The 22,468-nt window shown below is 43.3% G+C and overlaps 1 protein-coding gene across 2 annotated transcripts; it reads left to right on the top strand.

The window, feature by feature from the left end:
- Window positions 1-2,820: 2,820 nt before the first annotated feature.
- LOC135514413 (SWI/SNF-related matrix-associated actin-dependent regulator of chromatin subfamily A containing DEAD/H box 1A-like) lies at window positions 2,821-21,776 on the top strand. 2 transcript variants are annotated; one of them, XM_064937889.1, is made up of 23 exons: window positions 2,821-3,348; window positions 4,573-4,699; window positions 4,819-4,966; window positions 5,081-5,144; window positions 5,413-5,504; window positions 5,674-5,769; window positions 5,905-5,983; window positions 6,119-6,678; window positions 13,278-13,474; window positions 14,011-14,101; window positions 15,959-16,058; window positions 16,308-16,367; window positions 16,968-17,043; window positions 17,657-17,792; window positions 18,054-18,185; window positions 18,341-18,436; window positions 18,556-18,673; window positions 19,023-19,138; window positions 19,329-19,517; window positions 19,843-19,961; window positions 20,202-20,384; window positions 20,691-20,800; window positions 21,017-21,776. In XM_064937889.1, the coding sequence occupies exons 1-23, from the start codon at window positions 3,237-3,239 to the stop codon at window positions 21,076-21,078; spliced, it is 3,063 nt and encodes a 1,020-aa protein (XP_064793961.1). In that variant the 5' UTR covers window positions 2,821-3,236; the 3' UTR covers window positions 21,079-21,776. The 2 variants fall into 2 exon arrangements, with proteins under 2 accessions (XP_064793961.1, XP_064793962.1); XM_064937890.1 differs by lacking the exon at window positions 2,821-3,348 and adding an exon at window positions 3,637-3,986.
- The last annotated feature ends 692 nt before the right edge of the window (window positions 21,777-22,468 follow it).

Here is a 22,468-nt window from a genome sequence, read left to right as displayed (position 1 = left end):
TCTGATTATTTTTTTCTCTCCCAGTAAGGGGTTCGAAGGGGTGATATGCATTCTCAGAAGGGCGGTGGGTCAAATCCCAGACGTGTTGCCACGGAGATAAGGTGTTCCCTGCCGTCGTCGGGTCTCGGCCAAGTTTGGCGTCATGGCGACCGTATAGTGACAGACACAGTGACAAGTCCACTGGGATATATTGAGTCGACCTTGAAAAGTGCTTTCCCAACGGGATCCCCAATCTCAATGTGTACTCCATCTTTAATCACTAATCCAAACACTCTCTTCAAACCCCCATATTCATCTTCATCAACCACCTCCATGCTGACTCCCTGGCTACTCGTATCTCTGATCTGCATCTCTGTCAAGGTAAAACCATAAAGGATTCATACCTGCTAACAAACAGTGGCTGCCAGCTCATGTAAATGTGTTGTTGTGCTTTCCCAGCTATTGTTTGAGGTGACTGTGGGAGCAATGAGGCATTCATCTCTTTTTAAAAAGCCAGACTTGAGTACTGTTACTTAAAGTAAAAGTTGTAAACACAGAGAGAGAGACAGGGTGAGCGACTGTGAGTTCCTATGTGAGCCGAGAAACTGCAGGAAAACTTGAGCCACGGTTTGGCGTCCCACTGTGCGGGGTCAAGGCCCTGATCAGACTCCATGTCAGTGTGCCCATTGTATTCATGGCAGTAGTGTAAAGTTATAGGGTCTCCATAGTGATGGGGAGAGGAGACAGGGTGGCGGCAGAATGGCGCTGCTGTGCTGACACAAGCCAAGACTGTACATTGTAATGCATCCAGTTAATGTTATGCTATAAGGGTACGTGCTTTTTCAACACATGAAACACCAATGCCCCTTAAACAGCATTGCATGGCCAAAAAAGCAGGTTAGTATTTATTTAAATCTAATCCTTGTGAACCATCAACCTGGTTAAAATAGTATGGTAAATTGATGTTGAAAAGCAGTACATACAGTATGTTTTTTCTCCCAATGTTGGTGGATTGCAGTCGGCAGCATTTCAACCCATCAAGGTCTAAGAGTTGGAAAAACAACTGAATTGAATACAGGTGAATAGTTGCATCTCATGCAATGAACAAAGAGTGAACCTAAATAAATGTAGGCCTATACGTTGAGGTCTGTTCCATAGTTATGTGTTTTTGTGAGTAATCTTGATGATATTAATAAGAGTGGTTCACACCTGTAGATGTATGAGCCAAGAGAGTATCCACCCCAGCTCAAGGTAAGAGTATTTGTATGTGTTGCCCTCCTGTGGACACTACTGTAGCTCTGTTATTACAGGGAGTGAGACCGTTATTATAGCTGTCACCGAGTGGACATGCACAAATCTTTAGGGTTGGGCTGTATAAAAATCCCTGTTAAATAATCTGTAATTATTGGATTATTTTAGCTAGCCAGTTATATATTTAATTCCTTATTGAAAACCTATGTTAAAATTGTCAGCAAATATTGAAACATGACAGATTAACATCAGCATTAAAAACGTTTGACTATTTTTTAATCTCTGATGTGTTGGGATACATAGCGGCAGGTAGCCAGGTAAAAATCTATATTTGTCGATGTGCCCTTGAGCAAGGCATTTAACTCGAATTTGCTTCAGGAGTGCTGTACTACCAACGATATCTATAACTAACCGAAGAAAGACCACAGCCTGTCGTTTCCAATGGAAACAAATTAGTCATAGCGGACAGAACAAGCAAGGAGGGGGGCAGAACCAACCTATGGGAGCATTTTAGCATATATTTAGTCCCTGTGCCCAAGAACACTAAGGTAACCTGCCTAATTGACTACCGACCCGTAGCACTCACATCTGTAGCCATGAAGTGCTTTGAAAGGCTGGTCATGGCTCACATCAACACCATTATCCCAGAAACCCTAGGCCCTAAAAATTTGCAAAGACTCCAGCCACCCTAGTCATAGACTGTTCTCTCTGCTTCCGCAAGTGATACCGGAGCGCAAGTCTAGGTCCAAAAGGCTTCTTAACAGCTACCCCCAAGCCATACAACTCCTGAACAGCTGATAATTACATTGGGTAAAGTGTACAAAACTTAGTCCACTCTGTTCATAAAATATTCTAGTTTTGGGAACATAAACATTTATTGCAGATCAAACGTTTCATTGATGAGAAAATGTGCAAAATGTCAGCTAAAATCCATCTTCTTTCACTGCCATATTTGGTAGTGAGAATAAACACTAACCGGAGGCTTCACATTTATACATCCGGTGAAATATCTGTCTTGTTGTTCTATCTGTGATAACGCATTTTTCTATTTGTGGATAGTTAACAAGAAGTAACATCAAATATTTAGATAGACCACAGTCTTTAGTTTCAAATGGGAACAAATGAGTCATGGGGGGTAGAACAAGTGAGGAGGGAGGCAGAGCCAAGTGCGAACTAGCGAGATCCTATTGGCGCGTTCTCTAAATCTCTGAATGTTTTCGTTAGGGAACGCCTACTCTGTGAAGTGCGCCTGTGCAATAACTCAAATCTCCTTTGCACTCCTTCTAAACAACTCCATTTTTAAAAACTTTTGCAAAGGTTAAAGTTTACAAACCTTAGTCCACTCTGATCAAAACGTATTCTAGTTTTGGAATGAGAAAACAGTATTGAGATCAAATGTTTCATCCATGAGAAAATTTGCAGAATGTCGGCCAAAGTCGATCTCGTTCAATCTTCTCCTACTGCCCGCCAGTGGGCTTCCTCTCACTACCATATTTGTTAGTGAGTGGAAACACCAAGCGGATGCTTCATGTTGAAACATCCAGTGAAATATCTGTCTCATTGTTCTATCTGTGGTAACATGGTGCCGGAAGTGTAAAGCCGGTTTCGGCTTTAGTATCTTTTTTTTCTTACTATTGGTCCATTCCTGAGTTATCTTGTCCAATAGATAGCGTTTTTATAGTCTTTCGCCGCAGTGTGAGTTCGCGGGGGATATAAGATAGCTGTAGTTTTAACTTGTATATCTAAATTAATGAACGCATTTTGAAATGTGTTATTGGTGAGTTTATCGTTAGATATTTTGAGTATCTACATACTTAAAACTGTTGAGATCGGCTTTCAAACGAGTAACACGTGACTGGCTTGCTAGTTAACGGTATTCATACAATTCATGGTAATCGTAGCCAGCCAGCTTTCGATAGCCAGAATAAGGAATATTTTGTACGGAGACAAAGACCTCACCTCTCTTGCGTGCGAGCTGTGTAAAGTTTAATACTTGCCGTTTGAAAATGAGTCTATTTAATTTAGAGCGGTTTCGTTTTGACAAGAATAAACCGACATCAAACCAGGACAAATACAGCGGTTCCGTATGTCCAGAGTCGGGAAAGGAGAATAAACCAGGTATGATTTGCTCGATGACAGTAGCCAGCCATCATTAATGTAACGTTAGCTAACATCCACCCCTGTAACAAAGGTTTTTATAACGCATAGTTATATCCGTGGGGATAATCTTTGCTGATACTGACTGTTGGCATCTAGCTAGCTAACGTTGGCTGTTTGACAGGTGACAGCCACTGACTTGCTTGGTCGCCTTAATAGCCAACAACACTAACTAGACAGCTAGCTAGCTTGCGTTATCAGTGGCTTTCTCTGGGCGTCAGTTAACAGTCACGTTAGCTAGATATATGGCTGCCGTTAGCAAATTAAACTATGTTTTTGGTGGGGAACGGGGAGCTAACAACAACAGCATGCCTAGGCTATGGGCCTCGCTTTAAATCAGTCCCGAGATCCCAGCGAAAATCCGCTTTTCATTTATCTTACTTTCATGTATCTGCATATCCAGCCTTAGATGTATCCTCACAGTGAAGTGTATTTTTTTTACCGTTTTATTTTCAGGACAACGAAGGCTACAATTAGAACACACAACCATTGTACATAAACGGTTGCATTCATGAGTTTCATTGACAAATGTCAATAAAAAATACATTTAAAAAAAAAGGTCTGCCAAAGCAAAAACCTGAAGGATTTCCATGAATGCTGTAAGTACAGACATTTTTGCTCACTGGGAAATGAATATCCAACTAGTCAGTGACAACTGTTTGGAGTTTGTGACCTCAACTATGTGAGCTTTTTACAGATATTATAGACCTGGCATTTTCTGTGATACAGACATATATGTTTTTAAATTCCCGACCCCGGGCCCCTTCAGTATCCGTCCTTGTCTCACAGATACTGCTCTAGCGCAGCCCCCAGGCGTAGCTTAGTGGTTAGAGCATAGGACTAGTAACCGAAAGGTTGCAAGATCAAATCCCCGAACTGGCAAGGTACAAATCTGTCGTTCTCCCCCTGAACAAGGCAGTTAACCCACTGTTCCTAGGCCGTCATCGAAAATAAGAATTTGTTCTTAACTGACTTGCCTAGTTAAATTAAGGTAAAATAAAATAAAAATCAGACTATTGGTTGGTATCTACAGATGCTGGAGAAAAACAAATCCAATGGTATGGCCCAGTAGTCTGTAGTTCAAACACACAGTGCTTTTAAAAGGGGTTAGAATTCCAAAACACACTCCCTGGGGTAGTAAAATGATTGCTAAACTGTTTGCCTATATGTCTGTGGCACATCCAGCCCGAGTAACAACACCTGTATCCAACCTTGGAAAACCTGGGCGAGGAGTAGTATTTGAAGATGTCATCAGTGACTCTGACGATTTGGCAAGTGACTCGAGAAGTGATAAATTAACACAAAGGGTGACGTAAGTAGCGCTGAAATATCTAGACTTATATATTCCCCTTGACTTCCTTCAAGGTATAACGAATTCCATGAAGTGTAGCCTAATATGCCAGTCTAATTTTGTAGTTCTTTCTATTTCAGGGAACCTGTAAAGGAATCACTGAAGCGAGAGGTAAGAGAGATGACTGAGACATCTGATAAGGAAGACAAAATGGACAAGGATCTGGAAGAGAGACTGGCCAAACTGCAGGAAATCTTCCCTCAAAGAGACGGGAAGGAGCTGCTGGAGGTAATGTCATAGTCTCTTTTATGTCACAAGCTATAGTATAGTCTCTCAAAGATGGCTGCTGCTCAGTTTCTGTGGATACACAGAGCTAAATGTTTAACTTTGTGTTATTTTCAGGTGATTAAAAGCACAAGCACTTTGGATGGTGCCATAGCCTCATGCCTGATGTTTGGTGACAAAGGTATCTTTCATTTACTAACATCATAGTCAGCAGGTTGCAGCCTGTCCCTACCGCACCCCCAAACACAGCTTGACCAGTGTTTTCCATGGTTCTGCCATGTTTTCTTCCGCTCATGACAACATAGCCTGGACCTCATTGTAATAATGGTTATAGGGCTTTGTCTGCCATTGGTAAAACATGAAGAAGGGGAAAAAAGGACCAAACCAGAAGTTGGCTTGGTCATCTGGCATGTGTATCTCCCCACACATTGACACAATTGTTTGTCCAGACTCAACGCGAAAGAGGAAACAGGATGGCTCCAGCAGTTCCCAAGACAGCGACGTGGTTCCGCAGCCCAGTAAGAAGAGGAGATCGTCTCTGGTAAGACTGGGACTAGCAACCAAACAGGCCTGAACTTGACCATTAAGAAAGGTGTGTTTTTGTTTCAAAACATTTTGCTACGGTGTGCACAAAAAAAACACCCCAGGCAGTCACTGTGCTGTTGCATCTTCTTGGCAATATTACCCTTCACTGCGGTCTGATCTTCCAGCCTGAAGACTCTGAGGAGGGAGCAGAGCCCAGCTGGGAGAGACGGGAGGCCATGGTCAGGAAACTGCAGAGGAAGTTCCCCGACCAGGATAAGGAGGTGAGGGGGACTGTTGGCAGACGTTGACACGGCAGCCACATACACTTCGGTAGAGACATGATCATGACACTCCAGGTGAGAGAATCCACATCTTAATGAAGAGTGTTTTATTGTACCCCGTCTGTCACTCTCTAGGAACTGAGGTCCGTGCTCCAGGAACATGAGTGGAACGTGGATGACGCCCTGGAGGTGCTGCGCATGTTCTCGGACCCAGGTGAGATGACGCTGTCCTCACCCAGTTGAAACATCACTGATAATGTGCTGCTACAACCACTATATACTATATTTATTTGTACTGTACTTCTTATATTCCTCACTGTGCCCTTTTTTACTGATTATTCTGCTGAAGATGAAGACTCTCGTGCACCTGAAGTATCCAGCTCCCCTGAAGTCAAGCAAAAGGTACTGAATGCCAAGAGTAATGCCAAACCAAGCAAAGCAAAGAGTGATGCCAAGCCGAGCAGAGACCGTTGGGAGTCTAAGGATAGCAAGGAGGAGGCCAGGCGAAGCAATGCTTCCGCTCTGAAATGGCTGTTCAAGAAACCTGCACCTGAATCTAGGCCTAACTCCTCGTCCTCCTCTTCGACTTCTACCAGCCAGAAGCTCTCCAACGGGACCAGCGTGGCTAAGAAGGAGGCGTCGGAGAGGAAGAGGAAGGTTCGCGCCTCCTATGAAAGGGCCAGCAGCTCGGAGGATGAGGACACGGAAGGGGCCAGCAGTGAGTTTGAGGGCGAGGACGACGAGCTAGATTTTGTGGCGGAGGATGCAGGCACATCCACGCTCAAAGGCCAGATCCTGAGCTTCTTCCAGGAGGCATCGCTGGATGAGCTGTCCCTCATCGCCGGCTGCTCATTGAAGAAGGCCCAGAAGATTGTGGAGCTACGGCCCTTTGCTGTTTGGCAGGACCTGGTGAGTAAGAGAAACTTACCCATACGAAAAATGTAAGCATGCATGACTAAGTCACTTTGTATAAAAGTGTCTGCTAAATGGCATACGTCATGTATTATGTAAAGAGAATCTCGGGTGTGTCACTGCCGGCAGTGTTGCACAGTGGGTCTGCTCCTCCACAAGGTAAACCCAGCAGGTTAGAACAAGATGAGGTTCTTTTAAACATGGAAACTGCAGGGAGGAATGAAGGCACAAGTGTCGGTGCCTTGAATGGTACGTTCAGAGAGCGTGTGTGTGTTACTTTCACTGCTGCTGGGATGCGTTATATCCTCAGTTTTTTAAGGGAATGTATGAGAACTTCAATTATAGAGATGCTAAAGATAGTCTATCAAATTTAAAGTGTTGAGTGACCACAGATCCACCCCCCCCCTCTCTCTCTGAGATGTTTTTTCCTCTCCATTAACGTTAACACTGAAAATAACAGTAGTCTATATCTTCTCAATCTAGATGTGTTAATAAAATATCACAGCTTGGTATCTTTCTGGTCACGCTCCGCTGTAAAAATAAAAGCTAGGTAGAAATGTTACCTACTGGAAAAAAGAGCCAGTCAGATTTTTGGTCCAAAACACCCCAGCAGCCATCTGGAGTCGCATGGCCTGTCGTGAGCAGAACTCTTTGGCTGAGTCCCAACAGGCACCCTTTTCCTTATATGGTGCACAACTTTTGACCCGGACCCATATGGTTCAAGGGATAAATCTTGCACTATATTTTTTATTTAACCTTTATTAAACTAGGCAAGTCAGTTAAGAACAAATTCTTATTTACAATGACGGCATACTACGGCCAAACCCGGACAACGCTGAGCCAATTGTGGCTCACCCTATGGGACTCCCAATCGCAGCCGGATGTGACGCAGCCTGGATTTGAACCAGGGGCTGCAGTGACGCCTGTTGCACTGAGATGCAGTGTCTTAGACCGCTGTGCCACTCAGAGCCTATATAGGGAATAGTATGCCATTTTCCACCGCTTATCCATTGCAAGAGTGTCATTACAGAGTAAACAACACTCTCATTCCTTCAAGTGCTGAATACAGCTGACGGCTTACTAATGTGTATTGATTTCATGTTGAAGTGTATTTATCCTATGCCAGTGGTTCCCAAACTTTTTATAGTTCTGTATCCCTTCAAACATTCAACTTCCAGCCGCGTACCCCCTCTAGCACCAGGGTCAGCGCACTCTCAAATGTTGTTTTTTGCCGTCATTGTAAGCCTGCCACACACACACTATACAATACATTTATTAAACATAAGAATGAGTGTGAGATTGTTAGATATTACTGCATGGTCAGAACTAGAAGCACAAGCATTTTGCTACACTCGCATTAACGTCTGCTAACCTGCTAACATCTGTGACCAATAATATTTGATTTGAGATATAAATTATCTAGAAAAGATAATGGACCTATATTTTGTCATCCTAATTTTGTCCATTTCACAAGTGTACAAACTCTAGTAACGTTTGAACAGATTATGATAGACTTAAGGTTTGGACCATTGACTTTCTTTAGATGATTGTCTACACAATTAACATTATTTTACCCACGGCAACCTGCCTAAATTATTACTGACCTGTAGCACTCAGGTTGGTACCCATGAAATGCTTTGAAAGGCTGGTCATGGCACACATAAACAGCATCCTTCCGGATACCCGAGACCCACTCCAATTCTCATACCGCAGATAAGATCCACAGATGACGCAATCTTAATCGCACTCCACACTGCCCTTTCCCACCTGGACAAAAGGAACACCTACAGTGGTTCCTCCTTTAAAAGTTGCGTCATACTGCAGCACACCTTGCATGCAATGTTCTGTGGCACGTCATTTAATTCTCAGCCACTTTTTTCTTTTACTGCTAGTTTGACCATCAGAGGGCACCTTTGAGAAGCATTTGATAGTATTCCGTATTGGCATTACCAGAGAAGTTACAACCTTTTTTGAAATAACATTAGGTTGGAATGGAAAATATGGCGCTGTACAACATAATTCTCGGGAGTAGGCTACAGGATTGGCACATTCTAAATTGTTTGCCTTCATTACACAACATTCTTCCAATATTTCTGTAAATCAGTGATAATTATTCCAATAGTAATTAGTTATGGATCCATAACTAAATCAACATCTGCATTTTGAAAGTGTTTTTTTTCTCCATTATTTTATTAATGAAATGTGTTTTTGTTTATTAGGCTACTGTGCAGTCTACAATACATACTGTAGTAAACATGGGAAAGTGCTTAATTCCTTACATAAGGGAGAGCAGAGCATGTCTGTACTACAGAATGCGGGGCACGCTGGAGACCGGTGTTATATCATAGTTCTGATGTCTTCACTATTATTCACCAAATCCTAGAATGAGTAGGTGTGTCCAAACTTTTGGTTGGTACTTGCTTAAGTAATTTTATTAATGGTGTTTCTATTCCATGAAAAACCCTCTGAGTTTCCGTTAGGATGGAACAGAAAATATGGCACTCTACAACGTGACGCTCATAAATTCAGAGCATTGTCAGTTTGTAAATTCAGACTGTTTCGCTCTCGGAGCACGCACTGGACTTTCGGGCGGACAAGACCGGTTGATTTGAGCGTTCTGGCCTTACAACGGCAGTCAAGCACGTGTTTGTGTTATCTAGAGCGTTGGTAACTGTGCTGGAAACAATTTAATTATGCTTTTTTTCCCCGACGTTTACTGACACCGGCCATATTCAACGGGTGTTGAGCGCTCAAATGAATTATTCTGCGCTCTGGTACACTCAGATGAGAGTGCCCTGAAATCCATGTCGATAGTAGGCTGGACCAGTTTCATAATTTGACCATATTTCCAGCTGCTTGCCGTCGATTTGAAGTAATCGTGAAAAAACAGGCCTTATTTTAGTGCTTTTTTTCAACCTGCCAGCTCCTGTTAGTTCTATTGAGCACCGGGCACCAACTCACCTTCCGAACGTTCTATTCCCAGCTTATTGTTCAACGTCATAATACCTGCTTCGCTAATGTTGGCAATGAGACCTGCTCACGTTGTTTTATAGTTAAAATGTAAACCACAACAAAATAATATTGGAAATCTGCGGTCTTCCCATTGTTTCCTATGGGGGAAATATAGGCATGTCTGTCTATTTGGGCAAATATCTCGCAATGTGTATTTAGATTTTTTTCAAGTCGGGCACCATTTTAATCAGGAGAATCTCGTCTTTGTAAGTCTGGCAGTGAGCTCGTTTGTCATCGATCGCTAAACAAAAACTTTACTATTTCTGGTTTTTCCCTACTTTCTCATTACACAGACATAAGCACAGTTGACACCATCGAGGTGCGGATATTTACTTTCTACACAAGTAGTTTTTTTTCCAGTTTTGTCCGATGAACAGATTGTAGTGGTAAAATAAAAAGGGGATACATTTTTTTGTGCCATTTAGGCGAAATAGAATTCTAAGCATCACTCCAGTCAAAACAGGCTCTGCGAATGTTCAAGTCCATTCATTTGCTATGGGCTCGAGCTAGTGTTCCAGCTTAGCCAACGTTCTTAAGCCGTTCTTCAGCCTCGGGTGAATTTTGACTCGTTCTATTGTCCAGCCTATAGATAGCCAGAGCGAATTTATGAAAGCATCTGAATGTCCATTGAGAAAGCACAACGACTATACCATTTAGCCAAGCTAAGAATGACTGGAATAATCAAGTCAATAAATGTTGGGTAGTTTTGCCTATAGTTAATATACTGGCAAGTTTGTTGTATAACTACTAACGTTAGGTAGCTAGCTAACATACCGGTACATACTGTTGTAATGATATGCTATGTAGTTCGTAAGGACAGCGTCGCTATCAAATATAAAGCGTAAGGTAACTTATTTGAACAGTCATTACTTCATGACATTGAGTAGCAAGCTAACCCTTGGTCATTAGGGCAAATCTGGTCTGTGATAGTAAAGGTTGAATAGTCTCTATTGTTCAGCTATTAGCTCCCCAACTTGCAACAAATTGTTGCTGTTCCCATTCTCGTTTCTTTCCCTCTCCCACACATCATCATTCTGCGCCTGAGTGGCTCGCTTGTGGGCGTGCTGGCAGAATATGGCAGCAGCATCGGTTGTGCGTCAAGAATTCTGCATACAGTAGCACGTTTGTATGAAGGTGTGGTTATTCACAGGCAAATTGTTATATGCTATGGAGGTACATTTGTGCCTTTTTGTTGAGAGAAACTCTTCTTTAAAAAAAAAAATTCAATCAAAAATAATTGTTCTGAAAGCAACTTTTTCCCGACACAAAGGAAGTCATAGCGGACATCTATGAAGGACTGTGTGATGATGGCATCTCAGGTAAGCAGCACTGGGCGTTTTTCCGTCCAAATTTTAAATAGCTAGTAGTTAGCTCTTACGATTCAGTGTAGGTTTATAAAATTCTACTATATTATATTAATCCATACCGTAGAGTGAAAAGTCATGCAATTATTATTCTCAAGCTAACCAAAAGCGATTAGCGTTCTCGCCATTTTCAGTTGAATAAATCTAACTTTCTTTCATGGCAACTCATAAGCAGGCCATGTCATATTTGTTTCATAGTCGATATATTATCATACTTCATGACAGTGTAACGGTTAGCTTTTTTTACAGAAGGATGAAAGAACACAATGTCTGTCACAAAGAGTTAGGGAGGCTTTGCAGCGTGTAGATGATGCAGGTATCATTGCATATTTCCCATCACCTAATGAACAACCACAATATCAGTCTGGTGTTAAGCTTTCTGTGCTGTATTGACGTATCCTGAAAATGACATCTACTGCTTTAGATTGATATCTACAAAAAATAAGCTATTTTCTTTACTTTCAGAGAGCGAGCTGATCAAGGGGTCAAAAATGTAGATATTGCCAGATGTTCACTGTCCGAGGAACAGGCCGCGGAAGCTGCGTAAAGTGTCCATAACCAGAGGTAATTAAACAGTTCTGTGTTCTTTTTCTCTCCATCTCTGCCTGTCTTGTTGTACATGGAACCTGTCTCACATGCATTAATTAAAAACCCCTAAGATGTCAGCTGCTAATTTTAAGATTTACACCACATAAACACAGCCAGTTTCAGGGGACTATCTGTTGCCATCTGTTGCTGCCAAGTCATGATTTCCCTGGGGGTTAGCCTTGCAATTACCAAGTGGTGAGACACATAGCCCTCTATATTTAAATGTTTCAAGTACACTCCGATAGGTGTCTGCATCACATACAGTATCTTCTATTGACATTATCTTCTATTGTTTGTCCTAATGTCTGTTTTTCAGCATAAAGTAGTCTGTAGCCAGGTTGGACACCTGGTGAGACCACACACACACAATAATAGTCTCTCTTCTTCACTTCATCCCTCTCCCCCTTCTCCCTAAATCCTCTAAGTTATATCAGCTGTGTTGGTGAACCCCTCCCGGATCTGAACTGGCTGACACAGAGGGCACAGCATGATCATAGGTCACTTAGTTGGGTCAACAGGAAGTGTTATTAAAGAGATGCTTTACATTGAAATACAGACAGAGATGTAGTTGTCCCAGAGTTAATGATCCAGGGTCAGTTTTGCGTTTCACCTCCTGATGATTATGATGACTGACCGTGTTAGAATAAAAAAACAAGGCTTAATCATGCACTCTCTCTATCCATCTGTCTCATCTGCAGGTATGTTTTGATGTGAGAGAGGATGCCGGTCCCCCGTCACCTCACCCACTCTTAAGATAACCTTCGGGCCAACTGGGGGCCCAAGGCTGGTTAGGAGACACTGCAATTGTGATGAACTGAGAGAATATTAGGGTAGCACTGAAATTCGTTAATCATATGCTGTCTGCTGCTGTTCTTACCTCATTCCCTTTCTGTCTTCTACACCTCTCTCCCCACCTTCTTTCTTCCTCGTTTTATAATGCACACCATATGTGCATTGAAGTACAGATTGAATTTGTATTTATAATATTATAATTATCATAATTATAATGCATGTTTTATGTATTTATAACACCTGGGTAATGAACTTCTTTCAATAAAGCGTTTCACATTCTCCCCTGGTTGAAATTAAGTACTGTATCTCATTGAAATACTATATGCATATTTATTTTTTTGCTGTTTATATGAATTACAAATCAGCCTTTACTTAAATCATGTTTCTAGTCTATTGCATAGTTACAATGTGTAATCATTGATGTCCCAGGAGCAGGGATGGTAAACACTGTTGAAGTGTATAATTGTAATACAAACATGCAGACACAGCATCATTCAAATAATAGAGTTTGATATGACTGAGAAATACCTGAACCGCACCGTAATTTGCCAAGGAAGAGTACATGATCAGTGAATATATTTGGAAACTTGGAAACGCTCCACCACCAGCAGGTTGGAGATGTTATGATTGTGGCGTGAATTCAGTTGGCCCACTGTACTATAGTCCTCAATCATGACATAGCCACTTATCTGTTAATCATGGTTTGGCTTGGTTGTAGAACAATACAATTGCCCGACTATCATGTCAGCAGAAAAAGATAAGAGCGATTGGACTGGTTGTCGACACCTCTTTGTTTGTCTCTGCCTCTCTTGTCTGTCTCGCTGTGTGTCTGTTTCTCAGGAGGAGGTGTTCCACAAAGAGAACGGCCTGTCTGCAGAGCTGCTGCTGGGCTGCAGGGTGGTGCTGAGGGAGAGAGCCGTGGTCCAGGGCCTCATGTCCAAGTGCCAGACCATCTCGGGCAAGATGGTAAAGGGAGTCACCCAGGTCATAGACAAGGACATGGGCTCCGTGACCCAGCCCTCAGTACTCAACAGAAAGTAAGTGAGCTCAACTTCCACTGCTGTCCTGATTCATAGACGATTGCGTCTAGTCTACTATAGCCTGTGTCCCAAATGGCATCCTCTTCCCTATATCGTGCACTACTTTTGACCAGAGCCCTATGGGTCCTGGTCAAAAATAGTGCCGTAAAGAGTCTAGGATATGATTCCATTTGGAACATATACTTTTATATTCAGACTGGGAGAACAACTCCTCATTGTTGTAACTAATAGATCAATCCAAATGTTAAGTAAATGCCATGGTAATCCAGTTATCCATTTACCATGGCATAATGGATGTATTCTCAAAACGGTTAACCCCACGTCTGATATGATTTGTCTAAAAGGAATAAAATAATAAACCTTTTGTTAACCCCATTAAACAACTGTCACATCACAGTTAAATAGGTTGTTATGCCACAATTCACAGATACTTTTTTTTGCCTCTAAATGTCTTGCTTGGTTTGTCGTTGAAGGTCTTGTATTATGATTGGTTTGTCTGTAAATGTCTTGCATTGTGATTGGTTGCCATGCAGGTTGCAGTTGAAACCCTACCAGCTGATTGGGCTGAAGTGGCTTCTCCTGCTGCACCAACACAAGCTGAATGGAATCCTGGCTGACGAGATGGTGAGATGGTTTACCCCTTAAGCCGCCTTCACACTGCAGGTCTTAATGCTCAAATATAGATATTTAAAAAATATATATTTTTATGTCTACTGACAGAAGGTTACAAGTGACCAAATCGAATTTGTGTATTCAGACAGCAGTGATTTTCTGACAAGGCTACACTAGTTGTCATGGTAATGACGGGTGTGTGTGCCGTGGTGTTCGTGCTTCCTGTCACTCAGAAGTTAGTGAACACTGCTTTTTGCAAATGTGACAACAATGCCTGCCATGATGTTTCCCAGTTGCTTTGAATGTTCAAAAGCATAGGAAAAGAACACTTTTAACGTCTCAAAGGATAAGACGATCCAACTCTCAAAACAAGTCCTTTTTGGCTAGCCACAGCAGTCAACTAGACAGCTAGGTAGCTGTTTATCTCTCTAACACATGCAAACATTTGTTTGTAGCAATTAACAAGCTAGATAGATTTTTTTATTTCCCCTTTATTTAACTAGACAAGTCCAGTTAAGAACAAATTCTTATTTTACAATGATGGCCTGTCCCCCTTTGAATTGGATATGCAAATCAATAGGATTTTAGTCACTTCCAATTGCCAATGTGAACACTGCTTTTGAGAATACATTAGATGTGTCCCGAATGGCACTCTATTCCTTATACTCTTGAGTGTACAAATCATTAGGAACACCTGTTCTTTCCATGACATAGATGACGCTATGATCCCTTATTTATTTAATTTGTTAAATCCACTTCAATCAGTGTAGATGAAGGGGAGGAGACAGGTTAAAGAAGGATTTTTAAGCCTTGAGACAATTGAGGCCTGCATTGTGTATTTGTGCCATTCAGAGGGTGATTGGGCAAGACTAAAATAATATTGAATTGTCGTTGAACAGGGTACGGTAGTAGGTGCAAGGCGCAACGGTTTGTGTCAAGAACTGCAATGCTGCTGGGTTTTTCACACTCAACCGTTTCCCGTGTGTTTCAAGAATTTTCCACCACCCAAAGGATATCCAGCCAACTTGACACAACTGTGGGAAGCATTGGAGTCAATATGGGCCAGCATCCCTGTGGAAAGCTTTCGACATCTTGTATAGTCCGTGCCCTGACGAATTGAGGCGGTTCTGAGGACCAAATGGGGTGCAACTCAATATTAGGAAGGTGTTCCTAATGTTTTTCACACTCTGTGTATAGTGCACTACTTTTGACCAGAGCCCTTAGCGAATAGGGTGTCATTTGGGTCTTAACCACATATAGTATGATTTTTTTTTTTCTGTGAATTTCCCCCTCCCTGTGTTCTAGAACTGTTACCAACAGAAAACAATGTACTGTGGCAGGATGGTGTAGAAATGCCTCAACAGGGGTGTATTCACTAGAAAGTAAACAGTCTGAAACAGGGTGGGACTAACCTGAACTTGTCCAATCAGAAACTATTGTTTTTGTTGCAAGACATTTTCCGTTGCCAAACGGTTTGCTACAGTCTACACTTATGAATACCTAACAGATTTAGATAAGTGAGCATTTGAGTAATATTGTGTGTGGGTGTAGCACCTGCAGGGTGCTACACACAGACAGAGAACGAAAGGAAAGGGTGAGAAATATTTATTTTAACATTCAAAAGGGAAAGGGGTTTGCCTTGTTTGGTTTAAATCAGAGTTTGGAACTTTTTCGGTTCTGTTTCCTGAAACAGTTGCAACCCCTGGTTAAATACTTTTCGATTGCCAGTGTGGGATTGAAGTCCTTATATGAAACCTGGGGCTTTGTGATGCTGTTTTAGACTGATACTTTGAAGTGCAGATGTGGATCTCTATCACTCTTTCTCTCGCTCGCGATCTCTCTTAAATCATCTTTCTTCTACCAAATCAGGGTTTGGGAAAGACCATCCAAGCCATAGCCTTCCTGGGCAGACTGCACCAGGACGGCATCGACGGCCCCCACCTCATCACTGTGCCCTCCTCCACCCTTGGTAAGGGCTCTACTCACGTCGTGCCAGTCACTTTATAACCACTTTAAGCCTGTTTATAACCACTAATAGAACACATGACCTAAGCAAAGGATTAGTGTATTATTGGCATGTTTCTGTTTTGTGAAAAACCTGTGACCATTTCACATTAAACGACCGTTGCCCTTTACTCAGCCGAAACAAAACATTATGCCAAACATGACAGATATTATCAATTGGACTGGATTGAATTGACCTGTATTTTCTCTACAGATAACTGGGTTCGTGAGCTAAAGCTGTGGTGCCCTAGTCTCAAGGTGTTAGTCTACTACGGTGAGTCGTTTTCTCCCTTATCATCCATAGCTGTGAGTCTAAGCCGGTTTGTTTTCCCTAGGAACCAAGTGGAAGAAGATGGGCCGAAGCGGGGAGGAACTAACCTGAACTTGTCCAAACAGAAACACTCTTTTCATGATGAATACAAGGGCTGGGAATTGCCAGGGACCTCACAATATGATATTATCACGACACTTAGGTGCTGATACGATAAGTATTGCGATTCTCGCGATTCTATGTGTATTACGATTCGATACGGTGATTTTAGTTTTTTGCGATTCGTGTGTTCCAAACATATTGCTCACCATATGTCTGCTGCAGAGGGACAAGAGATCCATGAGAAAATGAGTTTTGGTCAGTCATGGAAATCAAATGGCTGAAAACAGATTGACTCTCTATTTTAAAGAAGATAGAGATCAAGCTGTAAAGGAGAAATACAGGCGTTTTGGTGCAGGTGCAACCAACTCGCGGCCAAATAATATTGTGATATTGTCAAGATGATACGATACAATATATCGTAAACAATAATATCCCGATATGTAACTGTACAGATGTCTTGCCCCCATCGCTAATGAATACATCCCCTGTTGGTATGTTCAGGCTCTGTGGAGGACCGGCGGTACCTGCGACATGACATCCTCAGCAATCAGGTGGACTTCAACGTCATCGTGTCCACGTGAGTACACATACACGTACGCACAATATTGTCGAATAGGTTTCAGTCTATTGGTGGAACCACAATGAGCTCTAGTGGAAGGGAAGAGCATTGCGTCCTCTGTCCTTGACATTGTGACTATCAGCTGCTCCGGGTTGATGTTTCCACTAGGTGCAGATCTAGGATCAGCTTCCCCTCCCCCGATCCAAACCTTAACCATTGGGTGGGGAAATGCAGTGGCCCCAGATCAGGATCTTGGGGCAACTTCACCCCAGAACCTTGCAGGGGTGTTTTAATGGGCTACGTACGTGTCTGTCTGAACCAGAAAAGCACTTTGTAATGCATTAATGATTGATTTTAATGAGCATTACACGCTGTTTGAGGCAGCCATATGGGAAATGAAGACTGCTGAATCGCCCGGGCTATGTTTCCAAACCTGTGTGTTGACAACACAATGAGTCAATTAGATACATACAGGGAGTTCACTGGAACTAAAACGCCTTGCTTCTTAAATGTGCTGAAGCATTCCCTAGTGTGTGTGTGCGTGCGTGTGTGTGCGGCGATGTAGGTCTACATACAGAATGTAAGTTCAACTACAAATGCTCATGTTTGGGTGTAATTTCTCTCTGTGCAGCTACAATCTGGCCATCGGCAACGACAGCGACCGCAGTCTCTTCCGCAAGCTCAGACTGAAGTATGCCGTGTTCGACGAGGGCCACATGCTGAAAAACATGAACTCCCTCCGTTACCGCCACCTCATGGCCATCAACGTTAGTTCACGGCACAACACCTCACACTTCCACATTGACAAGTAGTAGAAGCAGTTGTTGTGTGCAATAGAGTTGATGTCCCGCTGTCTAGCCATCAGTGTTTTTTTTTAATCTCTCGGACATTCCTGACTCTGTCTGCCTGGCTCCTTCTCGCTGTCTGTGATTCTGACTCCCTGTCTCCGTCTGTCCCCGTGTCTCCGTCTGTCTACCTGTTTGTCCCTGCGTGTCTCCCTGTCTGACCACCTGTCTGTGTGTCCCCAGGCGGAGCACCGGCTGCTCCTGACCGGCACCCCTCTGCAGAACAACCTGCTGGAGCTGATGTCGCTGCTCAACTTCATCATGCCCTCCATGTTCTCCAGCAGCACCACGCAGATAGCCAAGATGTTCTCCATGGTAAGGTCAAGGGTCAAGTTTGGCATAGAAATATTCTGATCCTAGATCAGCAGTCCGTCTCTGAGACACTTTGTGAGTACAGGCCCATGTCCCACTCCCCTCGTGTTAAGTGGGACTCTCACAGCAGGATGTGTGTCTTGATGTTTGTGTGGTAGAAATCCCACGAGGAACAGAGTCGTTTTGAGAGGGACCGCATCGCCCAGGCTAAACTCATCATGAAACCTTTCATCCTCAGACGAGTTAAGAGCGAGGTAAGGGCACTCCCAAAGTGACTTACACTGAGAAATACTGGATGGTTCACAATGTGATATTTAAAGATGTGTGTGGGGGGGGTGTGCGTATTGCACTCGTTTGTGTGTGTGTCTCTCAGGTTCTTAAGCAGCTGCCAGCGAAGGAGGAGAGGCTGGAATTCTGCACCATGAGCGAGAAGCAGCAGCTGCTTTACCAGAACATGGTGGGCAAGCTCAAGAAGTCTGCCATCGGAGAGAGTATGTACTGCACTGAACTGTAGTGTAGGTCCAGGGTGAAGTTTCTCCTAAATGCACATCTAGGATCAGATTTTACTCTCCCAATCCTAATCTTATCCATTAGTGGGGGAAAGTGCTACACTGACCCAAGATCAGGGTCTAGGGTAATCTTCACCATATTCAGTGTAGTGTTACAGCAGTGGCGTGAGAGACTGGTGGTGCATAGCAGGCACAATAAGCGTGTTTGTGTGCTCGGCATCTTACATCCTGTGCCCTAATTTCAACCAAACTGTTTTCTCTCTCCTTCGCTATTGCTCTCGCTCTCTCTCGCATGCTCAACCACTCGCTCACATCATCTCCATCTGTGTAGAGAAAGTGCTGTGCAACGTGATGATGCAGTTGAGGAAGATGGCCAACCACCCTCTGCTCCACCGGCAGTACTACACCACAGAGCGACTCGAGGCCATGAGTCACCTCATGCTCAAGGTTGCTGCTTTATTGGCCATTTTGTGTTTGTGTCCTAGTTTTTTTCTGTAGATTTATATAAATCAAGTAAGTTAATCTCCTAAGAAACTACATTACCACCCTTATCTCTTCTGTCTTTCTGTCAACCCTCTCTCCCTTTTTTTTCTGTCTTTCTCAATATGTATATTTGTATTCATCCCCCTCCCCCTAGGAGCCGACCCATTTGGACGCGGACCCGGTGCTGATCCAGGAGGACATGGCGGTGATGTCGGACTTTGAGCTTCACCGGCTGTGCCAGCAGTACTCGTCGCTGCACAAATACCAGCTGGAGAAAGACCTACTGCTGGACTCCGGGAAGTTCCACCTGCTCCAGACGCTACTGGCCACACTTAAGACCAAGGTAAGGAGAGAGACTAGTTATTTTATTACTCTGTTTTGAGTGTTTCTCCCGACTCTTTCTTGAGTTTAGCCTCGGGCCCATTCTGGAGGATGTACATTGTAGTATGGTGTGGAATCAGGGTTATCTCTAGTCATTATATTTCGATCTGCCATGTTCAGATCGTTTCACGGGGTGTGTTCATTAGTGCACACAGTAGCAAAACATTTTGGATTGAAAACAAGTGTATCTTATTTCAGGTTAGTCCCACTTGTTTTGTCCCGTTTTGGTTCGTCGTGAATACACCCGATATGTGATGTGGCTGTGCTGTGCTCTGCTCTTTCGGCAGGGAGACCGGGTGGTACTCTTCAGTCAGTTCACCATGATGCTGGACATTGTGGAGATTCTGCTTAAACACCTGGGCCACCGCTATGTCCGACTGGATGGCTCCACACCCATAGCAGACAGGTGAGCTGGGTTGGGTGGGTTCTTTCTAACATAATTGTGTGCAGTATTTTTCCATAGGATGTGTAACTTGGGGACATAGTGCATATAACATTTAAATAAAAAGCTGTTCACTGGCAAATCTCTGAGATTGTTGGTAGTATTGTATCTCACTGCTACTAGTGAATCTCCTACTTCTGGAGTGTCGAGAAAATGCACGGAGCCACTGTAATCCCTAGACCCACCTCTGTTTGTTTGGTGCAGGATCGTGCTGATTGACGACTACAATATGGACCCGGAGATCTTTGTGTTCCTGCTGTCGACGCGGGCGGGCGGCCTGGGCATCAACCTGACCTCAGCCAACGTGGTCATCATGCACGACATCGATTGTAACCCCTACAACGACAAGCAGGCAGAGGACCGCTGCCACAGATTGGGCCAGACTAGGTGAGACCGACAGGGAGGGGCCAGACCAGGTCAGACCGAGAAGGGGGGCCAGACCAGGTGAGACCAGGGAGGTGGTATGGTCTGGGCTAGGCTAAATTTGGGCGATAGGGAGATCTGTAGCGAGAGATGTCTCGCTTACAGAGAAGTCTTTATTAGTAGTGACGAGGTGCCATGTGGTCAGGAAAACCCCTCTGGCCCTAGAGAAGGTACTGTGAGGACAAAATAGGGGGATCTAGTGATGCTGAGGGAATGGACACTGCTCTGATGAATGACTGAAGGTCAGTGTCTGTCCATCTCCTGCTGCAGGACTGTCCAGGTGATCAAACTGATCCATAAGGACACCATAGAGGGTGGCATGCTGCAGCTGGGCCAGAAGAAGCTCAAACTGGAGCAGGACATGACCGCTGCCGAGGAGGGTAAGAACCTGGGGGGAGGGACACAGTCGAGCTTGCCCACATACACACACAGACATTTCAACGTCTTTAATTGTGAGAAAGAGGTGCTCAACCCAAAGCTCAGTGTCCATGGCCCCTCTCCTTTTTCATGTAATGCATCAGTAACACACGTTGAGAACAGGAGTCATCACATTATCGTATGTTTCTTTTCTTCTTCTTTTCCCCCTTCGTGCCCAGGTGATGAGGGCACCATGTCTGAGGACATGGCCGTCCTCCTCAAGGCATCGCTGGGCCTGTGAGGGTCCGGGAGCTCCCTCCCTGGAGTTTCATTGGGACTCAGCCTGGAGCATCCCACCCCTGACTGACCTGACTCACTGACTGACTGAACCCTGCCATAGGTGGGTCTTTCCCTGCTACTCACTCTGCCCTTGAGACCTGAGACGCAGCTGTGCACTTCCGACAGTCTGCACTGGAGACGATCTGGTTGTGTTGATGGGATTATTGGCCTTTGCTGTCAGTAGCAGAGATGGCGGGTGTCGTTGAAGGTCAGTGGCGACTCTGCTCTGTGCAGCACCTGTGGTGTATTCATTAGGAAGCTAAAGTGCCAAAACAGGGAGGGACTAACTTCAACTTGTCCAATCAATTATCGTTTTCAGTGCAAGTGGTTTTCTGTTGCAAATTGTTTTGCTATGGATTGCACTAATGAACACACCCCATACTCTGCTCTGAAACAATGCCAGTGAACAGTTTGTCAAAGAAACTCTGTCTGTGCTGCCTTATAGTGATACAATGAAGTCCTGCAGGGGACTGGCTACCAGGTGGTGACAGAGCTGCTCTGTTTATGTATCATTGTGATGTGACGTACTGTTGTCAAAGCTGTTACTCGTCCGTTTGTATTTTTGATGTCCTTGTTGCAACATCAACAGGGTTTGTCGAAACATGAAATAAAGATTTCAATATTTATTTTCTTTTGTTTCAATGGTTTATTTTGAAAGTATATTTGTCTCCTTTATTGTCAGATCTGGACCCATATCCACAGTGTGAGTCGAAAATTGGTCATTAGTGCCGAGAATAGAGATTTTACTCCTACTCTTATGGGCAAAAATAAAAGATAAGTCATACCTAGTAGGCAGATATTTAGGACACCTCATGAGCTGAGTTAACCCGTTAAGAGTTATGAGCAGGTGTCTTGATAATAAAATAAATGCAGCAAGTCAGTGGTTCCTGCACCACATGCTAATTACTTTTTAGTTGTTCAAATGTTTTGCTATTTCTATATGATCAATCCTTAAATGATGTAAACCTACATGCAACAGTATCTCCTGTGTCTTTGACAGTGATTTCACTAGATGCCTATTTCACATGATCTGCTTAAATACTTAGAAAAAATACTTAAATAGAGAATAAAAAGCCTAAATTGGGTATGCCTGTAAGTAGGACAATTGAATGCATCTAAGGCTTATGTTAACTTTGAGTTCGATTAAAAAATGATACAACTTTTAAAAGGTCTGTGACATTATCCGCAACTCACCTGCGGCCTACTGTTGCCAAAGCGATTTAGATTTGTTAGACGGGAGTGATGATATAAAGCTAATATTGTAAAAAATTATGCTTTTAACAACCATCAGAATTGATTTTCTTTTTAAATACATGCCAACATAGTAGGCGATAATAAAGAGAAGGCAAAGT

This window comes from Oncorhynchus masou, chromosome 25, assembly GCF_036934945.1.
Source record: "Oncorhynchus masou masou isolate Uvic2021 chromosome 25, UVic_Omas_1.1, whole genome shotgun sequence".
Classification (NCBI taxonomy): domain Eukaryota; kingdom Metazoa; phylum Chordata; class Actinopteri; order Salmoniformes; family Salmonidae; genus Oncorhynchus; species Oncorhynchus masou.
This window is presented reverse-complemented; position numbering and strand designations above follow the sequence as displayed.

Coding starts and splice junctions, on each gene's coding strand:
- LOC135514413 (XM_064937889.1), top strand. CDS start 3,237: ATGAGTCTATTTAATTTAGAGCGGTTTCGTTTTGACAAGAATAAACCG. Junction 13,475..14,010: donor CCCTCAGTACTCAACAGAAA/GTAAGTGAGCTC, acceptor GTTGCCATGCAG/GTTGCAGTTGAAACCCTACC. Junction 19,518..19,842: donor TGGCCACACTTAAGACCAAG/GTAAGGAGAGAG, acceptor CTCTTTCGGCAG/GGAGACCGGGTGGTACTCTT.